The sequence below is a fragment of the Drosophila erecta genome, unplaced genomic scaffold, assembly GCF_003286155.1.
Source record: "Drosophila erecta strain 14021-0224.00,06,07 unplaced genomic scaffold, DereRS2 tig00000021-arrow-pilon, whole genome shotgun sequence".
Taxonomy (NCBI): Eukaryota; Metazoa; Arthropoda; class Insecta; order Diptera; family Drosophilidae; genus Drosophila; species Drosophila erecta.
The window spans coordinates 3,464,065-3,486,291 of NW_020825198.1; the positions used below are offsets into that span (position 1 = coordinate 3,464,065).

General features: G+C 44.0%; 5 protein-coding genes across 11 annotated transcripts in view; 3 read left to right on the top strand and 2 right to left on the bottom strand.

Annotated features, from left to right (window-relative positions):
* Positions 1 to 15,546, bottom strand: part of LOC6544158 (serine/threonine-protein kinase NLK) — a 67,134-nt gene extending 51,588 nt beyond the window's left edge. For 2 of the 7 annotated variants that reach the window (XM_001971348.3, XM_026977629.1), the window contains exons 1-2: positions 14,871 to 15,546; positions 13,441 to 14,055 (exon numbers count right to left, since the gene is read on the bottom strand). In XM_001971348.3, coding sequence (XP_001971384.3) covers positions 13,441 to 13,604 — 164 coding nt within the window. In that variant the 5' untranslated portion in view covers positions 13,605 to 14,055; positions 14,871 to 15,546. Of the gene's footprint in view, positions 1 to 13,440; positions 14,056 to 14,327; positions 14,349 to 14,377; positions 14,400 to 14,539; positions 14,561 to 14,661; positions 14,730 to 14,870 lie in introns of those variants that run through there. The other 5 variants (XM_026977624.1, XM_026977628.1, XM_026977627.1 and 2 more) reach the window with 5 other exon arrangements.
* A 288-nt stretch (positions 15,547 to 15,834) lies between these two features.
* Positions 15,835 to 16,727, top strand: LOC6544161 (ribonuclease P protein subunit p29). Its single transcript, XM_001971350.3, has one exon. It carries the CDS (start codon positions 15,916 to 15,918, stop codon positions 16,534 to 16,536), a length of 621 nt encoding a protein of 206 aa, XP_001971386.1. The 5' UTR covers positions 15,835 to 15,915; the 3' UTR covers positions 16,537 to 16,727.
* Positions 16,728 to 16,747: 20 nt separating this feature from the next.
* LOC6544162 (UBX domain-containing protein 1) lies at positions 16,748 to 18,124 on the bottom strand. Its single transcript, XM_001971351.3, has 3 exons — positions 18,017 to 18,124; positions 17,321 to 17,923; positions 16,748 to 17,263 (listed from the first exon to the last, which is right to left on the bottom strand). Exons 1-3 carry the CDS (start codon positions 18,064 to 18,066, stop codon positions 16,921 to 16,923), a joined length of 996 nt encoding a protein of 331 aa, XP_001971387.1. The 5' UTR covers positions 18,067 to 18,124; the 3' UTR covers positions 16,748 to 16,920.
* A 286-nt stretch (positions 18,125 to 18,410) lies between these two features.
* Positions 18,411 to 19,153, top strand: LOC6544163. The gene is made up of 2 exons (XM_001971352.3): positions 18,411 to 18,819; positions 18,907 to 19,153. The coding sequence occupies exons 1-2, from the start codon at positions 18,537 to 18,539 to the stop codon at positions 18,942 to 18,944; spliced, it is 321 nt and encodes a 106-aa protein (XP_001971388.1). The 5' UTR covers positions 18,411 to 18,536; the 3' UTR covers positions 18,945 to 19,153.
* Positions 19,154 to 19,596: 443 nt separating this feature from the next.
* Positions 19,597 to 22,112, top strand: LOC6543603 (UBX domain-containing protein 4). Its single transcript, XM_001971353.3, has 6 exons — positions 19,597 to 19,792; positions 19,858 to 19,992; positions 20,056 to 20,322; positions 20,397 to 20,914; positions 20,981 to 21,618; positions 21,678 to 22,112. Exons 1-6 carry the CDS (start codon positions 19,600 to 19,602, stop codon positions 22,000 to 22,002), a joined length of 2,076 nt encoding a protein of 691 aa, XP_001971389.2. The 5' UTR covers positions 19,597 to 19,599; the 3' UTR covers positions 22,003 to 22,112.
* The last annotated feature ends 115 nt before the right edge of the window (positions 22,113 to 22,227 follow it).

Below are 22,227 nucleotides of genomic sequence, written 5' to 3' on the forward strand. Positions count from 1 at the left end.
GTAGACTTTGTGCAAATTGCTATGCTCCCAGTTCCCAGCTCGCAGCGGGTTGTCCTGGTGATAAGGGATTTCTATAGGATTGCTCGGTCAAAGGTAGCAAGAAATCGAAAATCCGTATCTTCTTTTTGTATGAAATTTGATACGAATATCAAGGCTGATCGATTTTGCGTGGAAAATTCACAAGCGAGATGGATATCTCTGAAATGCGTAACCACCGAAAACTGAATTTGTTTACACAAATCGAAATCAAAAGCAAACAGAGACGAGGGGACAACGCAAGAGCAAAGAAAACACATAGTTTTCCACCGCTGAAGGTCATCAAACTTTGTTGAGCGGCAAATGGTACCGCGAACGAAGAAAGAGGGGCTTCTTAATGTCTCAAGAAAATCAAACATATGCTGGGGGCCCCAGCGCCCCGGAAAGATATAAAAATAGTTGGGAGAAATTGTTCAACATGTTTGGCTTGTTCCTCAAGATCACACACAATTAACAGCTGGATAAATACCAGGCAGCATTACCAGAATGGAGAGATAGGCGTTGAACATAGGGGGATATAGGAAAAGTATCTTTCGGGACGTATATACCATATAGTATAGTGTCGGTTGTCTCATTCAGTGTTTCGTGACTCAAGCAGAGGCGCTGACAAATCAATGTTGTTGGGGCCACAATTTAAATTTAGCCAATATCAATGGGGAAAGTCAAGTGTAAACAAAAACCATCGAATACACTTGGGAGGGGCAAGAAAAACAGCGCGTTTCTTTTAATTAAAATGTTCTACGATTGCCTTCCTTACTTTGCATTGAATGAAAGGAAACTGTTACCAGGAATTGCCATCTGAGATGGCTGATTTTCAAACGGGGCATAGTAGGGCGAAACAATAGTAATCGTTGAGCTGAGCTAGCTAATAATAAAATGGCATAAAGTAGTCCAATTAAAAAGGAGGCATAATCATTTGGGTTTATCTTATACGCTCAACTTTGTGAGTTTCTAGCCTTTTAAGGTTTCGTTTCCAAATGAACTGATATACATAAAAATGTTATTAATGCCCTGCCTTCGGAATATCTTCAATAAAACTCCTTGATTAGGACAAAGCCACCCCCAACTGACAGGATCCATAAAGAGGCAAAAGAAACACCGCTTTGTGCATTATGGCAACTAAAATTCCGCGGTTCGCCTGGAAAACGAGGGCGTGGAAATAGTTGTCTGGATACTTGGCGTTGTCCGGCGTTTTCCGGCGTTTTCCGCCTCGACCACAGCTGACTCGCCTTTTGCCAATATTGTTTTATAGCCATACAATATTACCATTAGATAAATTGCCTTCGCTTTTGGGGGACGGGATAGAAATGGAGACTCGCAGAGAGGACGCTCTGGCCTGCCCACGTTTCAAATTACTTTCTTTATTGATTTCCTTCGATGACTTCGGTATTGTGTCCGATAGTTTTAGTGCTCTACATGCATTCCAATGTTTTTCAGCTCGGCGATGCTGCTGCAGCAGCATTTATTAGAGTTTTTCCCACTCGTTTTCCCAGCCACGCATGTGTTTGGGTGAAATTCGATGCCACACTCTTTGACCCTCAAACTGTGAGATACACAGAGAATGGCAGAGGAGCAAACACTTTGTCGACACTTCCATCCACCCCATAGAATTCTCTATAAAATGATGCATCTCGCCCCCGCACTCCCCATACATGTATGTATATCTATCTATCTATCTAAAAGTATTTCCCTACACTTTGGCATGTTGAACACTGCCAGCTTCAATTTTATGACGCATTTTTATGATTGGTAAGAAAAAATTTAATGCATTTTGTTGTCGAGTGAGTTTTATGGCAGTTTTCCTATTTTCTCTAACTTTTGTCCATTCGCTGGCCAGCTCATTAAAAGATTCTAAAATGAAGAATCCCACTCTGGACTTCTATCCCACCCACATATCAGTTGATTATTTTTAACTATATAATAAACTTGTTTTTATGCTGAATGCAACTTGATTCACTCGGGTTAATTGGGTGGGGTATTATTAACTTACGTGGCTGATTGGTTGCCAATGTGCTCTTTGAACTTGAATTCAACTTACCTAGAAAGAGAGAAAATAAAATATTCGTTAGTAAACTATAAAGACTATTTAAGGCTTCTTTTGGCTTAATAACATTCTCTTAAACTAGACCTTTTTTATACTTTAACTAATACACCAAAACCGTAAATAGTCCACAAGTCCCCTAGCTCATTAAACATGTATTCAATGCATATCAATGTCTATCAGTAACATGAGCAATAGCATTAATAGAAACCCCTATAATCAATTGTAGACTAATAAATTTGACCCTGTTTTGGGTCGGCAATTGGTGGGCTACGTAAATTACATATTTATAACTTTTTATCATGGTTGCGGCCAGCGGTACCACCGCATGTTTTTATATCTAACTGATCAATAACCGCAAAAATAATACCCAATTACCTCCCTTTGTTTCACGACTGGAGGCAAAAGTTCAATTAAAAATATTTAAACTCCTCTTCTTCCCCGCTTTTTACATGCAAACACACACACACACACACACAAATGCGTGTCAAAATAAAAAATAAAATACAGGAAAAAACTTGGGATAGGTTGGAGAACAGTGCCCCAAAGGCATATTGCAACATACTGCACATACAATAATGCAGGCAAAGGCAATGAACGCGGTCTTGGACTTTTGGCTTACTACACAGGGCAACATTTCCACATTTATTTTGTAATTAAGATGGTATTAAGGGAATTTTCAATAAGTTATGATAATTATTTATGTAAAAATTGTTTCTAGCTGTACTGTAAATAATACACCATTCTAAAATCAACTTTAGATACAAGTGTTGCCTGCTTCGGTGTTTCTTGAGATGTTTAATTCTCCTACTGAAATGAAAACCCATTTAATTTCTGTGTACGTTATGGGGTCGAAGGGAGGGGTTTTCCCAGGGGGCTCTTTGGGGTCTGGGTCGGTCAGCTTGGCTCGAACCATCCGGTTCTGCAGAGCCCCCTGCCCCCTCCGCCCTGCGCCCATCTCTGTCGCTCGTTCTCGCCCTCTCGCTCGCTCAGTCATCGTAAAAATCCCCAAACGAAAATTTCATTCTTCTTTACTTAACTTTCCGTTGTTGTAGCTGGTTGTTTTTTATTTTCCTCTTTTTTTATTATTTTTTAGGGTGCAATGAACGTTGCGTTGCTGCTCCTTTTGAGCGCATGCGTGCCAGCAGGAAAGAGCCACAAAAATAACAACATTGTTGGCTATTGGAGATGGGCAAACATTTCGAAATGATTGGGAATTCTGTCACAGTTGTATGAAAATTCGATGCTCAGAACGTGATGGAATACGAATGCAATTAATTATAGAATGAGCGTTAAGAAGGGATCAGAACAAACTATGCAATACAACACTTTGAAGATGATATATGAAGGAGTGACCACCCGGAAGACGAGATCAGTTTACAGCATTTCATTACTTTGAATGCTGAAATTGCAAGCGCTACATGGTGGCCTAAATGCATTTCAATAGCCGCGCTCGATAGCCAGCAATTTAGCACACTTTGTAGGTAATTTTTGATACTCTATAAATATGAATGAGTGCCATAAAAATCAAAGTAGCAGTATAAATCACTCTGTCACGATCACGGCAGTAACAGTAATTTTCCCCTCACTTTCTTCGCCCCTCGCTGGAAATGAGTCTGCCAACAAAGACCGACAAACTTCGTTAATAAATTGGCTAACCAATGTGGCAGCTCCGCGACGAAGCTCCGAATGAAACTGCAAACTCCACCTTGCGTCAATATTAACATTCATGCTCATCCTTTAGGTGGCTCCCCCCCAAACACCCCTCCTGACCCCCGGCAGGGTCAACGGCCCACTCCCCGTGCTCCAGTGCTATTATATCTGACCATCTGCCGTTTTTGTTGCAGTCGCCTGCCCTGTCGTCGTACTCGTTTTTCGGTTTATTTTGTATTCTACCTTTTTGTTAATGACAGCACCGGGATCCCAATAGTCGGGGCTCCAAGGTTTTTGACACATAAGCGGGGAAATCAATATGAAATGGAGGCAAAACAAGGACTACTGCAGCACAAAGCGAAGCCAGACAGCTGCAAAGGACATAGCAGCGAACAGGATCAGGTAGTACTTGGCCAGACCTGCTGGTGTCCTGCCATTATGCCACCGATTCTCAACGATCCTCGAGGATCCTCAAGCGATCCGTCCGAGGTTTGCACGCTTTGTTATCCCTATACTTGGCTGCCGTAATTCGAGCTCGGCGTTTTTGTCCTCGAAAATGCTGCCTGCCAACAAACTCCTGCACGATCTTCGCTTCTGAGGACCTGTGACAGGAAAATATCCCAAAATAACAGGAAAATACAACGTGCGGGATGCACCTGCCTCGAATGGAGGAGAAATCCGTTTTCAAGGAGCCATGATGCATCATATTGGGCGTATATTAGGTAAAAATAACAATGACAGGCAATCTTGTCTACAATTAAATTCGATTTTCAAGTAAACAACTATGGCAGGAAAAATGCAATTAAGAAATTACAATCAGCATGCATACGTACAGCAGAATGCAGCTCCTTTTGCTGTCTGACACTTAATTGATTATTAATTGTTTGAAAACGTTTTACAAAATTGGACAAAAATCCGAATAAGAGCGTATGAAAGTGCAGATAAGTACATGATATGATATTGCATTCAGTATCGTTCAGTTCGAACTTTGCACAGTGCAACTGTGACGCATTGGGTGGCGCCAAGGAAACGACACAAAGCTTTTGTTGCATTAGTATCTGGATAAAAAGGGGAAATGAGCAGATGGCAGGAGTAACAACCTTTTGTTGTTGTTCATATGTTTTGCGCGCTGCTATCGAGATCGTACATCAATGAATGACAGTTGACAACAAAGCCGCCTCGAAGAAATATGCATACAAAAATAAATCGGAAATTCAGTTTTTTTTAAATGCTCAGTGGGCGGTACGAGAAGAATAAATCCGGTTGAAGTCACCTTAAACGGAATTATATATATGTATTCATATATATGGGTAATTGCTTGGCAACAGCATTCCATTCCAGCCAACTGCGGCTTATTTGTCATTGGAGTTTAGAAAGAGGCGGCTAGCTAGCTGAAGTGAAAGAGACGGGCAGCTGCAGTATTCTGCAGCAAGTGCAATAAAGAATAGGAAAATATTTCCCTGCCACAATTAACGCATCTGTCTAATTATCTTGCTGACAGTAAATGAAGAAAATAAAAGAGAGAGGTTCTCACTCAGCCACACTTGTGAAACTGCGGCTTTTGGCGCCAGGCGAACCTATTTCAAATACTCTTCTCTTTGTGGTAAATATTTACAATGACGCTGCAGTGGCGCAAAGGCATTTCCAGCAATTACCGCCATAGACTTTTTCTAGAATTTTAATTGAAATGTCAAAAGCGTTTAGTGGCAAGCACACACAGCGTTTCGGCCATGGCGATGATAATAATAATCATCGCGATGGGTATGATGATGATGATGATGATGATGATGATGATAATGATGGTGATGGTGATGCAGCCAAAAAGCGGTTCCCCATTTAAGAGTCTAGAGTCAAGTATCCTCAGATTCGTTGGTTCGGACCGGCATTGCCGCAAAATCCGTCCCTGATTGTGTGGCATTATTGGGGTTACGAAAATATGTATGTTAAGCTGCTAGTTGGGAGGCCGGAAAGAGGAAAATGTGTGCGATTGTGCGGCTTTGTTGATTTGCTTATCGCAGGCACCGTGCTCGAAACTCATTTGGCAGCCAAAATTCAGTGGAGTAAATATTAAAATAATCACTAAGAGATTAATAATAGAGCTGCTTTTAAGCGAAAGCAAATCTACTAAATTAGAAGGAATTTTTTTTTATCAATTCTGGTTAATCCCACAAAGCCATTCCAGTGTAAATCGTGCGCAGCTTTAAAACATGTAATTCAGGCGCCGAACAGTTGTTAATTAACACCTACGAAAAATGTGGTAAACATCTACAAATTTGCCAACTCCAAGTGGAAATTCAAGGGGGGAAATCTGCAGCGCAAAGGAAAACCCAAGTCGGGTGGTTTAAACGAAAAAGAGAAAAAAGGGTGAAAAAAGTGTTGTCAAAACTTTGCAACCAAAGATTGCAGATAGGCAGTTTTGCATCCCCGGCCAAACATTCAATAATTTAAAGCTGAAAGCCAACAGGCATTTTACAGTTGCAGCTTTAAATGCACGGAAAACAATTTTAGTGATGTATGGTGATAATAAAAAACAATGCTGTTATAAATTAAGAAAGAACTATTCAAGCATTTAATGAGAATAGCGTTAATAAAATCGTTAAAAGAAATGTTTTCGAGTGCCGAAGATAAAGCTCGTTTCGCAAATATCTTTTTTCGCCTCTGCTCTTCAAGTTTTGCGTTAACCCTCATTTAGCATAAACAGCGGCAAACGCTGAGGAGGATGCAGTCGAGGGAATCCGGACAATGGCAGTAAGTTTACTGCCGTTGCTGCGGAGTTGCAGTTGCAAAAGTTGCTCTTGCAGTTGCAGTTGCAGCTGCGACGAGCATTGCAAGTAAGCTTGCCAGCCAGCCACATTAAACGCTCGCACGATTTTCTCGTTGCGGCTGAGTGACTTGTGCCGTCGTGCCAGCGGCAAAAAGAGTTTTCCATTGTGCTAAATATGCTAGGTTTTCCAAAGAGTCGCCACACCACACCACAACAATGCACCGAAGGTGGGAAATGCATGTGGGGCGGCAGTGGGCGTGGCGCATCGCCTCTGATCCTGTCGATCGGGAAAATGCTGTCGCATCAAGTAATTAGCAAGCATCGTGAAGATATCTTCCAATTTGCTGGATATATATTGTATTTATTTTGTGGGAGAAATAATATATTAAATTTGTTGGAGAATCGGTTTACCAGTTTACATCATTGTTGTGCACACTTTACTACTCTCCACTGCTAGACGTATTTGGGCTCCTTTCCCCAAAACCCAAATTACATAAATGCATAAATTTTCCAACACTTCTCGAATAGTTTTTCCATTTGGCCCCTCGAGGCGAATAGTTTGACGCAAAACTTAATTAGTTTCCCCTTCTTCTAGGAGCTCCTCTTCCAGCCCGATGGGTTTTACTTTATTTGCTGCCCCCCACCCCTCCTCCGCCCTCCGCCAGCCTTGCAGTATCTTCACCCGGAGTGGCTTCATTAGGTTCGGGTTCAAGTAGAGTTGACCGCCCCGGGCTGGGACCCCTCACCCTGACTGCGCCCCCATTCTGCCCCCCAATGCCCATCCATTTCAGTGTTCGGTGTGTCCAACTGTCTCGACTTGTCTATTTCAGTTTTCCAATGCACTTTACGAGCAGCTCTAAGGTAGGAGCAGCTCACCAGAACAGTTGAACTCCACTCAACGGACGGGGAAACCTGGGGGGCACTGGGGGACTTGGGAAATGGGGGCAATGAAGGGGCAGGCGGAGTGGCGTTCAACGTTCGTTCTGTTGTCCAACACACGATGATTTATTTGGCACACACGCACCAAGAGAGGGTTAGTTAGCGGGGCGCTACCTGCTCGAGGTGGTATCTACACAGAGCGAAATTAAGAATCGATTTGATTGCTTTCCATTTACATATGAAGATTCTAAAGGTTCTTTGTACCTAAACACGAAACGAATTTGTCAATTTGCTTCCTGCAAAAATCCAAGTATCAAAAAGTCATAGCTAATCAAGCTAATTAGTTAGCTATATCAAATCAAAATCAAAACAACTTTAAGACACTCCCAAATAAAGAAACCCTTTTTTCCCAGTTCACCAATCCCAACATAGAATCCATGGAAGCTTTTTACGTTTTGGTGGCACTTGGTTGACTATTATTTTTCATTTGGGGCGCTCGCAGCTCGCAGGCGGTCCAAGTGAAAATTATTTCAAGATACTGGTAAAACGCACAGGCACACGCACAGCGATACAGATACAGATACAAATACGGAATACACGGATACAGATACAGATAGAGATGACGATACAGATACACGCATACACAAATGTGCTGCAACGTTATTTCTTGCGCTCCCTTTTGCCACACTTTGTTACACGATACCTAAAACTCGGGATTCCGAAGAGGTAGGTGCCAAGGGGAGCAAATAGGGCCGAGTGGAGTGTATGGCACAAAATAAACTTCAAAGATACATTTGCGCTTCACTTGAACCGTAGAACGCCGTTCGAGTGAACTAAGCTGGCCACAGCAAGTGAGCTGCAAACACACATGTGTATCTCCATCTGTATCTGCGTATCTGTAGCCGAGTATCCGTATCCGAGTAGTATCCGTATCTTTGCGAGGACTAAAATGAAGCTGTGAACAAAATTGCGTGCGTAAATCCCTTTTCTCTCCTACCCCAACTCTCTACTCACTATTTGTTGTGGAAATGTTTCAACCGAAAAGTAGAAAAATGAGTGGAGGAACTCAGTGCACTCTACCTGAAATTCAGGACCTGTTCTTTTCCTTCGGCTAAGTTGCCAAACTTCTCTTATCCATCAACTGATGGTAGATGGTAGATAAAGGACAATAGCTCGAGATTTCATAAATGAAATCTGTGATGTGTTTCAGATAATCAAACAAATTAGGAAGTGTGTTTCCCTTCTTCATTAGTAAGTCACACACAGCAATCAACTCGAGCCAACCAACCCCAGGAGCCATGGCAAATTGAAGAATACATTATAATTGGACTAACCCTTTACAAATTTAATCAGCTAAAACTAGTTCGCTAAACCCTGAAAACGAAATCAATATGCTGCTGCCATGGCCAACACAAAGCGAAACCAATTAATGTGTGAAGCTCGAGAAAAACTTGATGAAAAACTCATAAACCAATTGAGCGCCCTTTTTGGCCCAGACTACAAAAAGCAATCAAGAGAGGGGAAATGCAAAGAAATCGCAACGAGGGAAAGAGCCAGGAAAAACAGGATAATTATTCAAACACTTTCAAAGTCAATCATACACACACGAGGGCAGAAGTGAAAAGTGTTCCCCTAACGGAAAACGTGGAATTGAAAATGTTTTGGAAAAACTTTGTCGTTGCAACAGACGGAAATATATATATATACTATATACTATATATGCATATGCAGGGATGGTGGTTCATCGTGATGATGGTTGAAACTCGGTTCTATTCGGGATGTTGCACTCGCAGGGAAGCGAATCGAAACGAGAGTGGAAAAAACATATGCGGGACCTCACGACACAACCATATCCTGTAAACGTCTGGCTGTGTGCACATGTGTGCGTTTGCCAGACAAAATAACTGAAAAACGGGCGAAGGTTGTTCAACCAAACAAGCAACCAACCACCGCAGCAGCAGCAGCAGCAGCAGCAAAAGACCAAAAACAGGATAGGGAATTCGGAAGGGGGAATTCAGCATCAGGAGCAACATCGAAGCATCAAAATCAGCCGAGAGCAGCTGTTCAAAAAAGTGGATGGCATCGCATGAACCCCAGTCGGGATTGTGTGATTCTGGAATGAGTGGTATAGTAAATAAAACTATGCATGTGCACTGCTTTCCTTTTGGCCCTTCCAGCACACACACACACACACATCTTTTTCGGTGGTTGGACGCGGCCCAAAAGCAAAAGGTCGCATGGTATTCCATGCGGGAAACTGAACTCCCGACTGAGATTAGCACAGGATTTGCGACCAGATAAAAATCGGATGGGGTTTCTGCAGGGGGGAGTCCAGACTTTGCGAAAGGTCGAGGCCTCAGATACCCTTGAATATTCATTAGGCATTCGGCGTAGGGAAAACTTCTTGCAGAAAAGGATACTTTAATTTTACTATTTTTAGTTAAGCCTAGATGGGTAGATTTTACATGATAAGAAATCTATTTGCGCTCCCTTGCAAGGTAACACTGTACCTGTTGATATTTATATATTTTGGGACGTTTAATTAGCATTTTACTGCAGCATGTTCGCTCCCATTTCAACATTGCGTTCAATGTAGCCACAATGCACACATCATGTGTACCAATAAAACATAAAGGCCACTAAAGGCTCTAAACTGTTCCTGGCCAAATGAGCCTGTTACCAGGAGGCAGGGCGACAAGGGAACTCGGGTAACTGGCCAAAACAAAGGCGAAGGCAAAGGCCGTGCTGGTGATGCTGGTGGTGGTGGTGGTGGTGCAGAGCCTAAAAATAACAGGAACTGGCTAAGCCGAGCCGAATCAGTTGTTGGTGAGTTAGTGACTGAGTGAGCCTAGACCAAAGACACCTTGCCAAAGAGGCTGGCTGACCGGGCCAAGACACTGGGATGCCACTGGCTGATGTCCAGGTCCGAATGGAGGCGACTGGAGTCGACTGGAGTCGGCTGGAGTTGAATCGCCGCAGCGAGTGTAGAAGTCCACCACCGGCCACAATTCGTGCAGGAAGCGGGTTTCGTCGCGGCGATGCAGGCAGGCAAAAGGTTTACACTGTCTTTTCCTACCTTCCGTCGGACTGTCCAGTTGTCCGCCGTCCAATGGCTCGTCGTCTGCCTGCTCGCCTCCCAAAACCAGTTGCAGGTAGTTTAAAGTAAAGCCCAAAGATCTTCGCTCATTCGCTCGTCTTTTGGGATACCATACCTTATAGCATATTTCTTATGCGACTGCTGCGCAACCTGAGTCGCCCGCCATCCGTACACACATACCTACGTTTCAGATACAAATATATAACTACATATATATATAACTCAGACGTTTCTTGACTCTTTCGAGTCGGTTGCATTGGGGAAATTTCGTAGAACTATGCCTAGGATTAATTGGTTAAATGTTTGTTGTTCTTCTTACTTTTGCCTCGGATTTCTGTCTTTTCTACAGTGCCACTTCTGGGAAACAAATTATAAATTGAGTAATCTAGCACTAAGCATCGAATTCGTTTTATTTCAGCCATTTGGGCCTTTCGTACCGGGGGGCGTGGCAGTTCAATTAAGGGGTTTTAATTGTGGGCCTCAACATTTGGACGGAATTTTATTGAATATTTATGCAAATTAGCAACTTACTCCCACCAAAGCAAGCGCCTTTATTGATTTAAAACAGCAACTAGAAATAAAACGTTTTCACCTCCAAATTCACGCTGTACCTGACTAATCGCAAAGTTCTTCAGGAGACTTGCCTAAAACTTTTATAAGCGGATTTTATTAAAGTATCTATTCTAACTTGGCCACGTTGCCGAAGTTCACTTAAAACAAGCACTACGTACTTAACGACTTGGCCCCACTCCATTGCGGAGCACTTCCTTCCGCACCTGAAAGTCCACGGTTCACCTGCGTTTGGACTTGCCCCTCTGAAAACAGGCAGCACCTTTGGCCAAGAAGCCGTAAACAAAAAATACGAAAAACCCATTTCCTAGCCTAGGCTGACCGGCTGCATCTAACAAGTTCGACATTTGCCACTTGAATTTAACGCTTGATTGCATTCCCGCCCAGGTTCTAGTCGCACTCCATTCACTTCCCTTGGTGCAGGACAGGATCGGCAGATATATGCAAGTTGGACTTCCATAACTTCAATGTTTTGGGACAGCCGAAATATGTGCTCATAACTTCAGCATTTTACACAATATAGTCAAGTTGTTTACGCACAAAAACGTTGCAAGATTGAATCTTGGATTGAGTCAACGGGAATTTCGAATCCAAACTATGACCCATATATCCAGATTTGGAGCACTTTTTCATAAGCCAGCTAAAAAGGAGATTAGTTCAACTAGTTATCAGTGAGATATGGAAGCAATACAAAGCTCTCGCGTTAGAACTCGCGGCATTGGCGTGTAACTTTGTGTAACTTTTAAAGTAAATGAATATTTGCGAGTTGCCAACTGGTAGACCCGCCACCACCAAAGCCCGCAATTTAGAGCCAATGCAAACGTCAACGACTTCATTCTGCGGGCTCCACTTGCAGTTGGCCAAGGGGAATCGGGGATTGGGGGCTGGGGTTTGGGGGCTGCCTCAAAGGGAAGGTACTTGAGCTTGAGCCTCTTCTTGGGGCTCCGCTAGCCTCCCATAGTTCGTCCGCCCTTCCACACGCTTTGTGTGTGCTTCACTGGGCTCCTCCACTTGTGGCTCGTCTTCGGACTTCCACTTCCTTGTGCCTAAGCCATCGGTGCCCCCCTGTGTGCCAGTTTTTAACTGGCTTCCCTGCGGACGACCGACCACTCCCCCACCGCCGGCATTGCTCAAAAGACCCGCCCGATAAAACTGGGCTCACTTTGCGTTTTGATTATAGCCGGAAATGCCGTTTTACACGTGAATGAAATTTGTAAATGCAGCGTTGCCAAACTTCTGGCTACACCACGAATAAATTGATAGGAAGTCGAGTTAAATAATAAATAGTTGGGATTTATCGCCGGGCTCTGGTGGCTCAACCCAAAATAAGCATGAGCAACATTTTAAAGCTCTCTTCTATTCATATATGGCTGCAATACATAAAAGATCCAGTACTAGCAGGGAAAACCCTCTCTTTTTGTATTTTGAAATCATTTACTTGATAGATTTGCAGCTTTTCGGTTACATTGACAACAAAAAGTTGCTAATCCGTATTAGATATCTTACCATGTAGATATGTCCCCAGTAAACAAACAAATATTCAATGCTCACCCCATTTAGGCAACCATTAATGTAAAATTTTGCACAGAAATGTAAATCAAAAGAGTCGAGGGGATAGAAAAAGCGCAGAGAGGCAAATAGAAAAGGCCAAATTGAGGGGGGAGGCCAAAACAAGGAGAGCCAGCCAGCCAGCCAGCCAGCCAGCCAGCACGCTTAGGGTAAGAAATATATTATAGGAAAAATCCACCCTCGGGGGCCACAGCAACGTTGAAAAGTGCACAAAGGCACAAAACCATGAAGGACAGCTAGCTGAGACCGGGTACCGCAGTTCTGAATCGAAATGAGTACGAGGATGTTGACGTTGCCCTGCTGCACAAAACATCAACATCAACAGCAGCAACACAATCAAAAGGGTTACAGAATCAAAGGCCTAAGCAGAAGGTTGCTGAACCCACGGCAAAAAACAGCGCACAGCAAAGCAACGATGCTGCAGATACCCTTTCTTCGCAAACCACACCGCTCCTAACACGACTTTGCCAGTCAAGTCAAGGAAAAGTACATGGCAAGCCACTTTGTTTTCAAAATAGTTCATTAGCCATATGTGTTATCAATAAAAACATTTACCAATTGCCTGTAGATGAGTTATCAACCATATCTATATGAAGTTCATACCACCTTTTCCACATGCTACAATAGATAGGATATTGTATTCCCAATTGTAAATCCCAAGTGTGTTTGCCAATTTCGACGGGATGTCTTTGGACAAGCAGCAAAACAACCCGAAAATAACCATGCTTGCTACCAAAAACAACATTTGATTGTGCCAATGCCATGGCAACACCCACCGCACACAATCTGGATTATTACGATTATTACTGATATATAGAAGCATCCACTTACCAGACAACTCCGAATGCTCCATAGCCGATGGGACGATCCGGCTGGACATCCTGGGGAACGGCCGGCGGCTGATAGTAGGGAGCCGCTGCGGCCAAGATTGCGCTGGCGCCCTGTGGCGCACCACCGGCAGCACCACCCTGTACCAGTGACATCGAAACGCTCATTGATGGACTACGCGGCAAGTTTTCCAAATAACTCGAGCAGCTGCACCCGCTTCTGGTATTTGTTGCCGATGGAGCACAGTGGTTGTGGTTCTGCTCCGCTGTGGCTGTGGATGTGGATGTGGCTGGTGGCGATGGTGGTGGTGGTGGTGGTGGTTTGGACGGGGTATTGGTTTGTGGTTCGGGTTCTGGTTCCCAAAGCGGTGACGTCGGTGGTGGCTGAGGTGGCTAAGGTGGCGGTGGTGCTTGCAGTGGTGCTTGATTTGATGTGGGAGAAATGGTGTTGATTGCTCAATGGATGCCGCTGGGGCCAACTGATGGCCGCCATTCAATTGTTGGCCATTTGTTGCTGTTTGGCTTGGCGTGCTCCTCTATTCAGCGCTATTTGTTTCGCTGCGTGTGGCTTTTTACACTTCTTACTTATTTAAATTAGATTTGAGGACATTGTGAAGAACTGCAGGGTGGAGAGGAGAAAGAAACATCATTATTTCCATGCTGCTTTGGTGGAATGTAAAATTCTAAATCATTTAAACGTTGCTGGGGGAATTACAATCCTCATTTACAGTCTCATTGCGGAACAAGTTATCAAGAATTGCTTCCTATTTGACCATTAGTCACATACTAATGTTTAGATGAAAATTTCTTCAAATGCTCAAATTTATAAAATCAGATTTATTATTTAACAACTATTTTGTGAGTAAAACCGCTTTTGTGTGTTTCGAATACTCATCAATTCCACGTTTTTTGAAATCCACTCTTTCGATTGTTCACTGTACTTTAATTGCCATTCCTTTTGTTTGCTTTTCAAATTTTTGGTGGCAAATGAAGCTGCACACGAATCAAAAAAAAAAAGAAAAGGAGAGAGACTGTGAGAGAGAGCGCGAGAGGACATGAAAAGTGCCGTTAGCTGTCGCGACCGGGGCGCGTCCGTGTATTACAGTTGTAAGTGTGTGCGCATGTGAGTGCGATTCTGAGTGATTTTTGGACTGCGCTGCCTGCGCAAAAAGCCGCTCAAAAGACACAAAAATCACTTCAAATCAGACTTTTCATGCTAATTTACAAATTTTGAAAACCAAACAATGACGAGCACCCCCAAGTCGCCAGCAAGCAACAAACGAACGAATGCATAAAACGCTCGCATGAAAATCGAAAAGCAACGGGACAAAAGAAATTTGCCCGGGGATAAGTATTATTTCCCAGGGTTTCGCTTAGCTTTTCCGGACTAATTAAACCTAAGCTATGCAAACATGACATTTCACATTGAATTACCTTAAAAAATGCACAAATTATTGAGCAGCGGCGGTGGCAGTTTTTCGTTTATAATTTCTTTTTTACTTTTTTTGTTTAACTCTTCCGCCTTCGTGGGAGCGAGAAGGAAGAACAACGCGCCGGGGGTAATATTCGTGCGTGTGTGTGAGAGTGAGAGAGAGCGAGCGAGCAAGCGAACGAGAGGGAAACAATTTTGTAATTTTGTTTAATTATTATTATAAAAAACGAGAGATTAATTTGTTGTTGTTTGGCGTGTTACTACTACTAACGCGACGGCTGCTCACACACACGCGCATATACAATCTCACGCACGTTTATACTATGTACATGTATATGCAGAGCCAGACAAACAAACAAAATTTTTTTGCCTGGGTCACGTTTCTTGGCTCTCTCGCAGCTTTTTCTTATGCTTGCCCTTTATTGCATTATCTTTGTTATCACACGGCCGCGTAGCGTGGCTAAGAGGTCGGGGGGCGGTCGTCGATTGGCCTTTGATTACCTCGCAGCTTCCCTACGACAGTGCTTAACTTGGATTTTCGATCACACGCGGCGACGTTTATTCCGGCGATAATTCCGATTTCATGCGCTCGACGTTCCGCTGCGTTCGAAAGTTGAGAGAGACTTGAAACATATGTTCGGCGTTGCTAGAGCTGGACGGAAGCCGATAGAAACATCGATAGTTCGATTGTTCAATCGATGTTTTTAGTGTGCCTGCACAATATTCATCTCCATCCCTCTGGTATTTCTGGTATATTAATATACTTATCGATTACACAACCTTAGAAAACAGGATGGCAACGCTGGATTCCCGCGAAGTTACGTTACTTATAAATAGCGGCGTTGCATATGAAAAATTCCAGATACAAACAGTTTTAAATTAATAAAGGCAATAATATTTTTTCAGTTTTTCTTACAAATTCCAAATTACGAGTGTGCATCAACATTTTTTTTCAAATATATCGCCATTTCTCCCATCGATAGAGACTCGCTCTTATCGATACATCGTCGGCTGTTCGCCAAATAAACAAAGCCAAATAACAAGGAAATGGAGCACGCGACGAGTGATTTAAAGGAATTCATCACAGACCTGGTGATTCCGCACCAGCGCTGCAATGTGAACATTAACCCGGACCACATCACCATGCTGGAGGGCACCAAGATCAAGAAGCAGCACTCTCGAAAACGCCGCGCTCACAAATCCAGTACACTTAGTCGCCGGGAATATGCGGCACTGGGCTTGAATACGCTTCCGACCAAGCAGATGAAATACGAAGAGGCGCTCCCACTACACCACCTCTGGCAGGGCTATGTGCGCGAGCATCTGGAGCTAAGGAAAGGTGACCAGGTGCTCCAGGTGCACGATGGACGCTACGACGAGTTCAGCCGGAAGTTGGTGAAACTAGACTTGCACGGTGCCAAGCTGAAGGTGCTGCAGTCCAAGTGCTCCACCCTGGAGGGTTTAACTGGTATCTGTGTCATGGACACCAAGAATGTGCTGAAACTACTCGGCAAGGACCATCGGCTGCGCACGATCCCCAAGAGCGAGTGCGTCTTTGGCCTGAAAGTGGGCAACATGGAATTCACCATATTCGGGCACCACCTTAAAATTCGACCCGCCGAGCGAAGTGTCAAAAAGATCAAGAGCTTTGTGCAGCCCTTCATGTAGGCACTTCAGTACCAATCATTAGCTGTAGAAATTGAATCCTATTGTAATTTAAGAAAAATACAAGAAGCGCTACCTTTTGAAAAGGAAATCTTTGGGTTAAATTAGCATAGATTATAAATGTATGGCTCCCATATGAAATTACTTTATTGGGAAGTTTTAGAATCGTATTTTCATAGTAATTAGAGAATAGCCCTCAAAGATCATCTACAACTTTACGTTTTTTAGTTTTTTGCGTTTAATATATATAAAAAATCGTACATTAAATGTTTACCTTTTTTTGGGAGGGGAATATCGCGCCGCGTTTCTTTTATATTTAAGTTCTAAACATTCTGCATAGTTTGTAGGAGATTTCCAGATTTCCTATTCCCAGTTTGAAGGGCAGATTTATGCGGGCGTCTTGGTCATGGTGATGACGGCGGATGGAACCAAGCCCAGCACTTCCAGCGGCTTCTCGTAATCGTCCTCGGCGAACAGTTTGCGCGGAAAGGTGGTCATCAGGGAGAAGGGCGACTCGATGCCAGTCTTCATCTGGATGAAAACACGCACGGCGGACAGCTGCTCCTTGACGTTGAAAGTTTCCTGGAGCGTTGAGCCGTCCTGCAGGCGCACCTGGATGCGGGTTTCGGTGTAGTCTCGCGGCGGAGATTTCACACCAGCCGGTGGCGATGAGACTGTGGTGGAGCTCACGGATGGAGCTGGCTCTGTGTTACCCAATTCCTTTTGTTCTCTGCGGTGCATAAGTTATAATGAAATATTAATTGTATAGATTGGGGCTATTCCTCACCTAGCCTTCCGTGCTGCCTTGTCCGCCTCGATTTGAGCCCTCACCCGATCGCGGGCCGCCTTCTCCTCATCCTTTTCGCGCTTGCGCTGCTCAACGATCTTCTTCATCTCCAGCTCCTCCATGCGTCGCTTGGCCTCGGTCATGTCCTTGCCGGACTTGATGCGATTCTTCTCCCGCTGCAGTGCTTCGGTTTTTTCGCGCTCCTCGCGTTCGATGCGCTTCTGCTTGAGCTTCTCCTCGATGAGGGCCAGCTGGGCCTTCTTCTCCTCTTCGGTGAGAGCCTTCTTTTCCTCCTCCGATTCGGAGAATTGGCTGTGACCGGTTTTGGCGGCATGGTACTCCACTTCGGTGTGATCTCTAAGAACTTTGCCACATTCGTCGCATTTCAGCGACTTGGCTACCGGAGCAGAAGTTTCACCGGCGCCACTGGTGCTACTGGACGCTGCTCCGGCCGAGGAATCCACAGCCGCAGCTGGCTGGGCTCCAGGACCAGGGGATTCCCCGGCACTTGGACGGGATGGTATGGGATCATCCACGTGGGCCAGTAGCCACTCCATTGCCGGTTCTACTCCCTTGTTACTGGTCACCTCCAGTGCATACTCCCTGTGAAATACATTTCAGGATTAAATCAAATTTGATTTTTGCAGTGTGACTTATTTTGCCGGTGACAAGTTGGCCATGGTCATAGATACTTACACACGTTCCCGAGGGAAACCCATATCCATCAGGGTCTGTACTTCACTCATATCGTTGGCTTGATGATTTCTAAAAATGAATAGTTTAGTTTTCGTATATTTATGAATACGAAAAATTTACAATGACACACAAAAACAATGCTACGCGATAGGAAACTATCGATAGTTCGACCCTTGGTATAAATCGTCACTACGCAATAGTTGCAGTTATAGTACAAAAAATCCGAAGTAATAAATAAATATAAAATAATAAATATAAAAAAAACGGTCAACCAATTTTTCCATGATTCTATTTTTATTTGGTTGCCAAGCTATATTTATATATTACACATGTTTTAAAATATCCCTTCAATATGACTTCAAACCTTCCATCGTTTTCGAGTAGTGTAGTGCCCATCATCGATAGTTCGAGGTTGCCTGCGACGTTTCATAACACTGCCAATTTGGCGTCTACGACAATTACTGCATTTCTCTTTTTGCTACATTGAAAAGGAATTTTGAACGATTTTGTACTCAAAGCCATGTCGCCGAAGACTAAAAAAATGGTCGTCAAGATCCCGCGTCACCCCTACTTCAATGTGCAGGTCGAACGAAGCGTGGAGCGCGAGGTGGAGTACCAGGTTCGCAAGTGTCGTGTGAATTTGGAGCGCATCAAGTCGTCCAATACTCCGAGTTCCCGTCCATTTCCGCTTAAACCAAAGCCCAAGATATGCATTGTACGTGTGGCCCGACTTCCGGACGTAGAGCGCAGCGAGATTTCCGTGACTCCGGCTAGTTCCATCATGAATTCCGACATTGACGAGGGTAAGTGCGATGGCCTGGCCAGGTCTGGAAGTAACCTATGCCTTAGGCTACCTTGAAGTCTTCTGTTAACCTTAATTATCCTTGCAGGTAGTTCCAGCGAACAGGAATCTAATCTGGCGATCTAGTCATCACATATTCTAAGATCAAACAACGCAATCCAGCTGACAAACTTCTAATCACACTGGGAGTCATTCGAAGTACACAGAGTATATGTCCAATATACACCAAAAAGATGTGCGGCTACCCATTCCCTGAATATATGTATAAGATCCTCATCTAAGACTATGCAAATGAAATTAGATTCATTAATACAAACACGTGCACACAACATGAATTTTCTTTTGTTTCATTTAGTTATACCTTATCTATCGAACTAAAATAATTAAAAGTTTATTTTATATACCAAAAAGAATGAGATTAATAATATATTGTAATATTTCATCCAGACACAATCTATGTGCCTGCGATATTTTATAACAACAAGTGTTTCATTGTATGCCCCTAAACCTAAACCCTCATTAGTTTTATTTCATTCAAGCGATTTTTTGGTTTCGCTAGTTTGATGGTCTATAAAATTCACAATAAGAATTCAAAAACTTAATTTAAAAATGGCGGCAATAGGATTTTATCGAGTTATGTTATCGACCTTTTGATATCAGGTTGTAATTTAAAACATTGTTTAAAAAAATATATACAAAAGTCCATTACTACCAGATAAATAAAAGAAAATGTTTCTTTTTCACATTTAAAAAAAAATATCTTAAGACTACTGATCGATAAATGGATATATCGATACCCGGGAGTCAGCTGTCAGCAGAAAAATATTTCTGGAATAACAAAAACAGGCAAAATTACCCGTATCCGAACCGAGTCGTAATTCCAATTCAAAACATGAACTGGCACACGGGCAACATTGCGGAGGCCGTGGCGGAATCCAAAGCCAAGGACGCCGTTTTCGTGGTCTTCATCGAGGGTAATTAGTAACTCCATTGCCAATTTTCACCACGTCATCCTTGCGAAATTTCACCTGATTTTCAGGCCAGGACGAAATGTCCCACAAATTGGAGCGGTTCGTGGATGATACTCGGGTGCGCTCCCGGCTGGAAACCTCCGACTTTGTCTCCATCAAAGTCCAGGGAAATAGCTCCGCCTACGGGCAGTTCATGTCGTTATGTGCGTACCATTCTGGCTAGCTAATTGAGACTCAAAATCTCATGATTCCTATTTGATTTTCAGACAAAGTCGTGCCTATTCCCTCGCTGTTCTTTATTGGCAAAACGGGCACACCTCTGGAAATAGCCACTGGGATTACGGCCAGCGTGGAGGAGCTCACGGAAAAGATCGACAAGGTTCTGATCCTGGCCGGTAAACGAACCCAACCGGTGGTAGCCACCAGTGCCTCTACATCTGCGGAGGCACTAAAGCCCAATACAGTCAGAAACCTCGCCGGAGCAGATAACTCAAGCAGCTTAAGCACTGGGGAGTCCCAATCAGTTCAAACAGGTAGTCTAAAGTTCACTTTAGCAATCGAAAACGAAACAAACAAGATACTCACATTGCAATTCTCCATATTTCAGCACCAGAAAAGATTGAAGAACCTTCAAACTCGGATACTGATGGTATGGTGGAAACCAAGACGAATCCTCCAAATTCTCCTGTAGCAGCCAGCTTGGCTTCTATTCCTGCAGCAGTATCCACCTCCAGTTTAGAAGTAAAATCCGGATCAGATTCGGGGGCTGCTACTCCCGCGGCTTTGGCGGATCAGAAGAGAGCAGCAGCCAGCAAAGTTGAGGCTTCAGCTACCACATCTGGTGCAGCTGCTCGGAACTTTGCCACCAATAATCTCATACCGTCTGTGCCGTTAATAACACCTGCTGTCCCAGTTGCAACACAGCGACCGCTTGAAGTCCAGGAAAACACCGAGTCCGAGGAAAGGTTGGCCGAAGTCAGGAACATTCTGGAGCAGAAGCGCAGGGAGCGTGTGGAGGAGGAAAAACGTATGGAGAAGGAAAACGAGCTGAGGCGTCGCCGGGACGGAAAGGAGGCACAGAGCCAGCAGGCAAGAACCAAGGAGCAGGAGCTCAAGAACATGCAGGTAAATAACTCCAAGTAAATATATAAAAGAAATTGATGATTTTACATGTTTTTATTAATCCCTTAGGAGCAGATAAAACGTGAGCGTCAGGAGGAGCTGGCGGCAAGGGAGCGCATACGTGCCCAGATAGCCGCCGATCGGGCAGAGCAGGTACAACGATTTAATTCACCGGACATCAACAGCACGACCAATTCGGTGGCGGCCACCGCTGCCTCCAATGTGATCACAACAGATGCCTCGGTGAGTTCGGTGGACGAGGCGAGGCTGCAGATCCGACTACCCGGTGGCATTCAGCGCACCAAATCCTTTCCTGCCGCTGAGGTGCTGGCCACCGTTCGTGTCTACGTGCGAAACGAGTTGTTGGCGGCGAGCGATATGCGTGATTTTACCCTGGCTACCAGTTACCCTCGAAGGGAGTTCCAAACGGAAGACGAGATCAAGACCTTGAGCGAGCTAAACCTAGTGCCCAATGCAGTGGTTCTGGTGCTTACCAAGGAGCAAGTGAATCGTGTGGTGCAAAGCGGTGGCTCTCTAATGACCATGCTGGCCACCGTCATTTGGGCTATGCTCACACCGGCGGCCAAGGCTTTCGACTACATTCACAAGATGGGCCTCCGACCGCTCACCCAGAAACTGAGCGTGCTTATGGCCAATATACGGTGGCCAGGACAACAGGCCAACCTGGATGTTTACCAGGGCGATGCGTGAGTACTGCTTCTTGGTTTATTTTTCATATTTTGATAACAATTCCTTTCTCGTTTAGTGCTGCCCGTCGCAACATGGAAATGTTCTCCCTGCGACCTACACCAGCTCCAGGCTACGAATACGATGAGGCTTCAACATCCCAGACGGACGGATCGGCGGAGAGGCCCACTCCACAAAATCAACCGGGTCCGGGAAGTACTCCTCCGGCTCATAATACCAGCCAAGCTTCCTCCTCTCAGTCCCAGGAATTCCAACAGCGACCCGGTGGCTATAAGCCGCCAAAATATGGGGACGCGAACATTCGGCGACTGCAGGATACGAAGAAGGATGAAAAGGATAAGGACAAGGCCACATACAATGGAAACTCCACGCAGCAGCAATAGAATATCACTACTCCTTTACAGTAATCTGTTTGACAACAGTCTTTAGCTATCCATCTATTCAATAACCTGTTATGCTAAATTTAATTATATCAACTCAATATTCCAAAATATCAATACGATGTGTTTTAATTAAACAAATGTGATCTTAGTACCTAGTAAGAGATACAGATTGGACAGCTTGGTCAGTTTTACGCTCAATTAAACTCAAATTCAATAGAACAATTA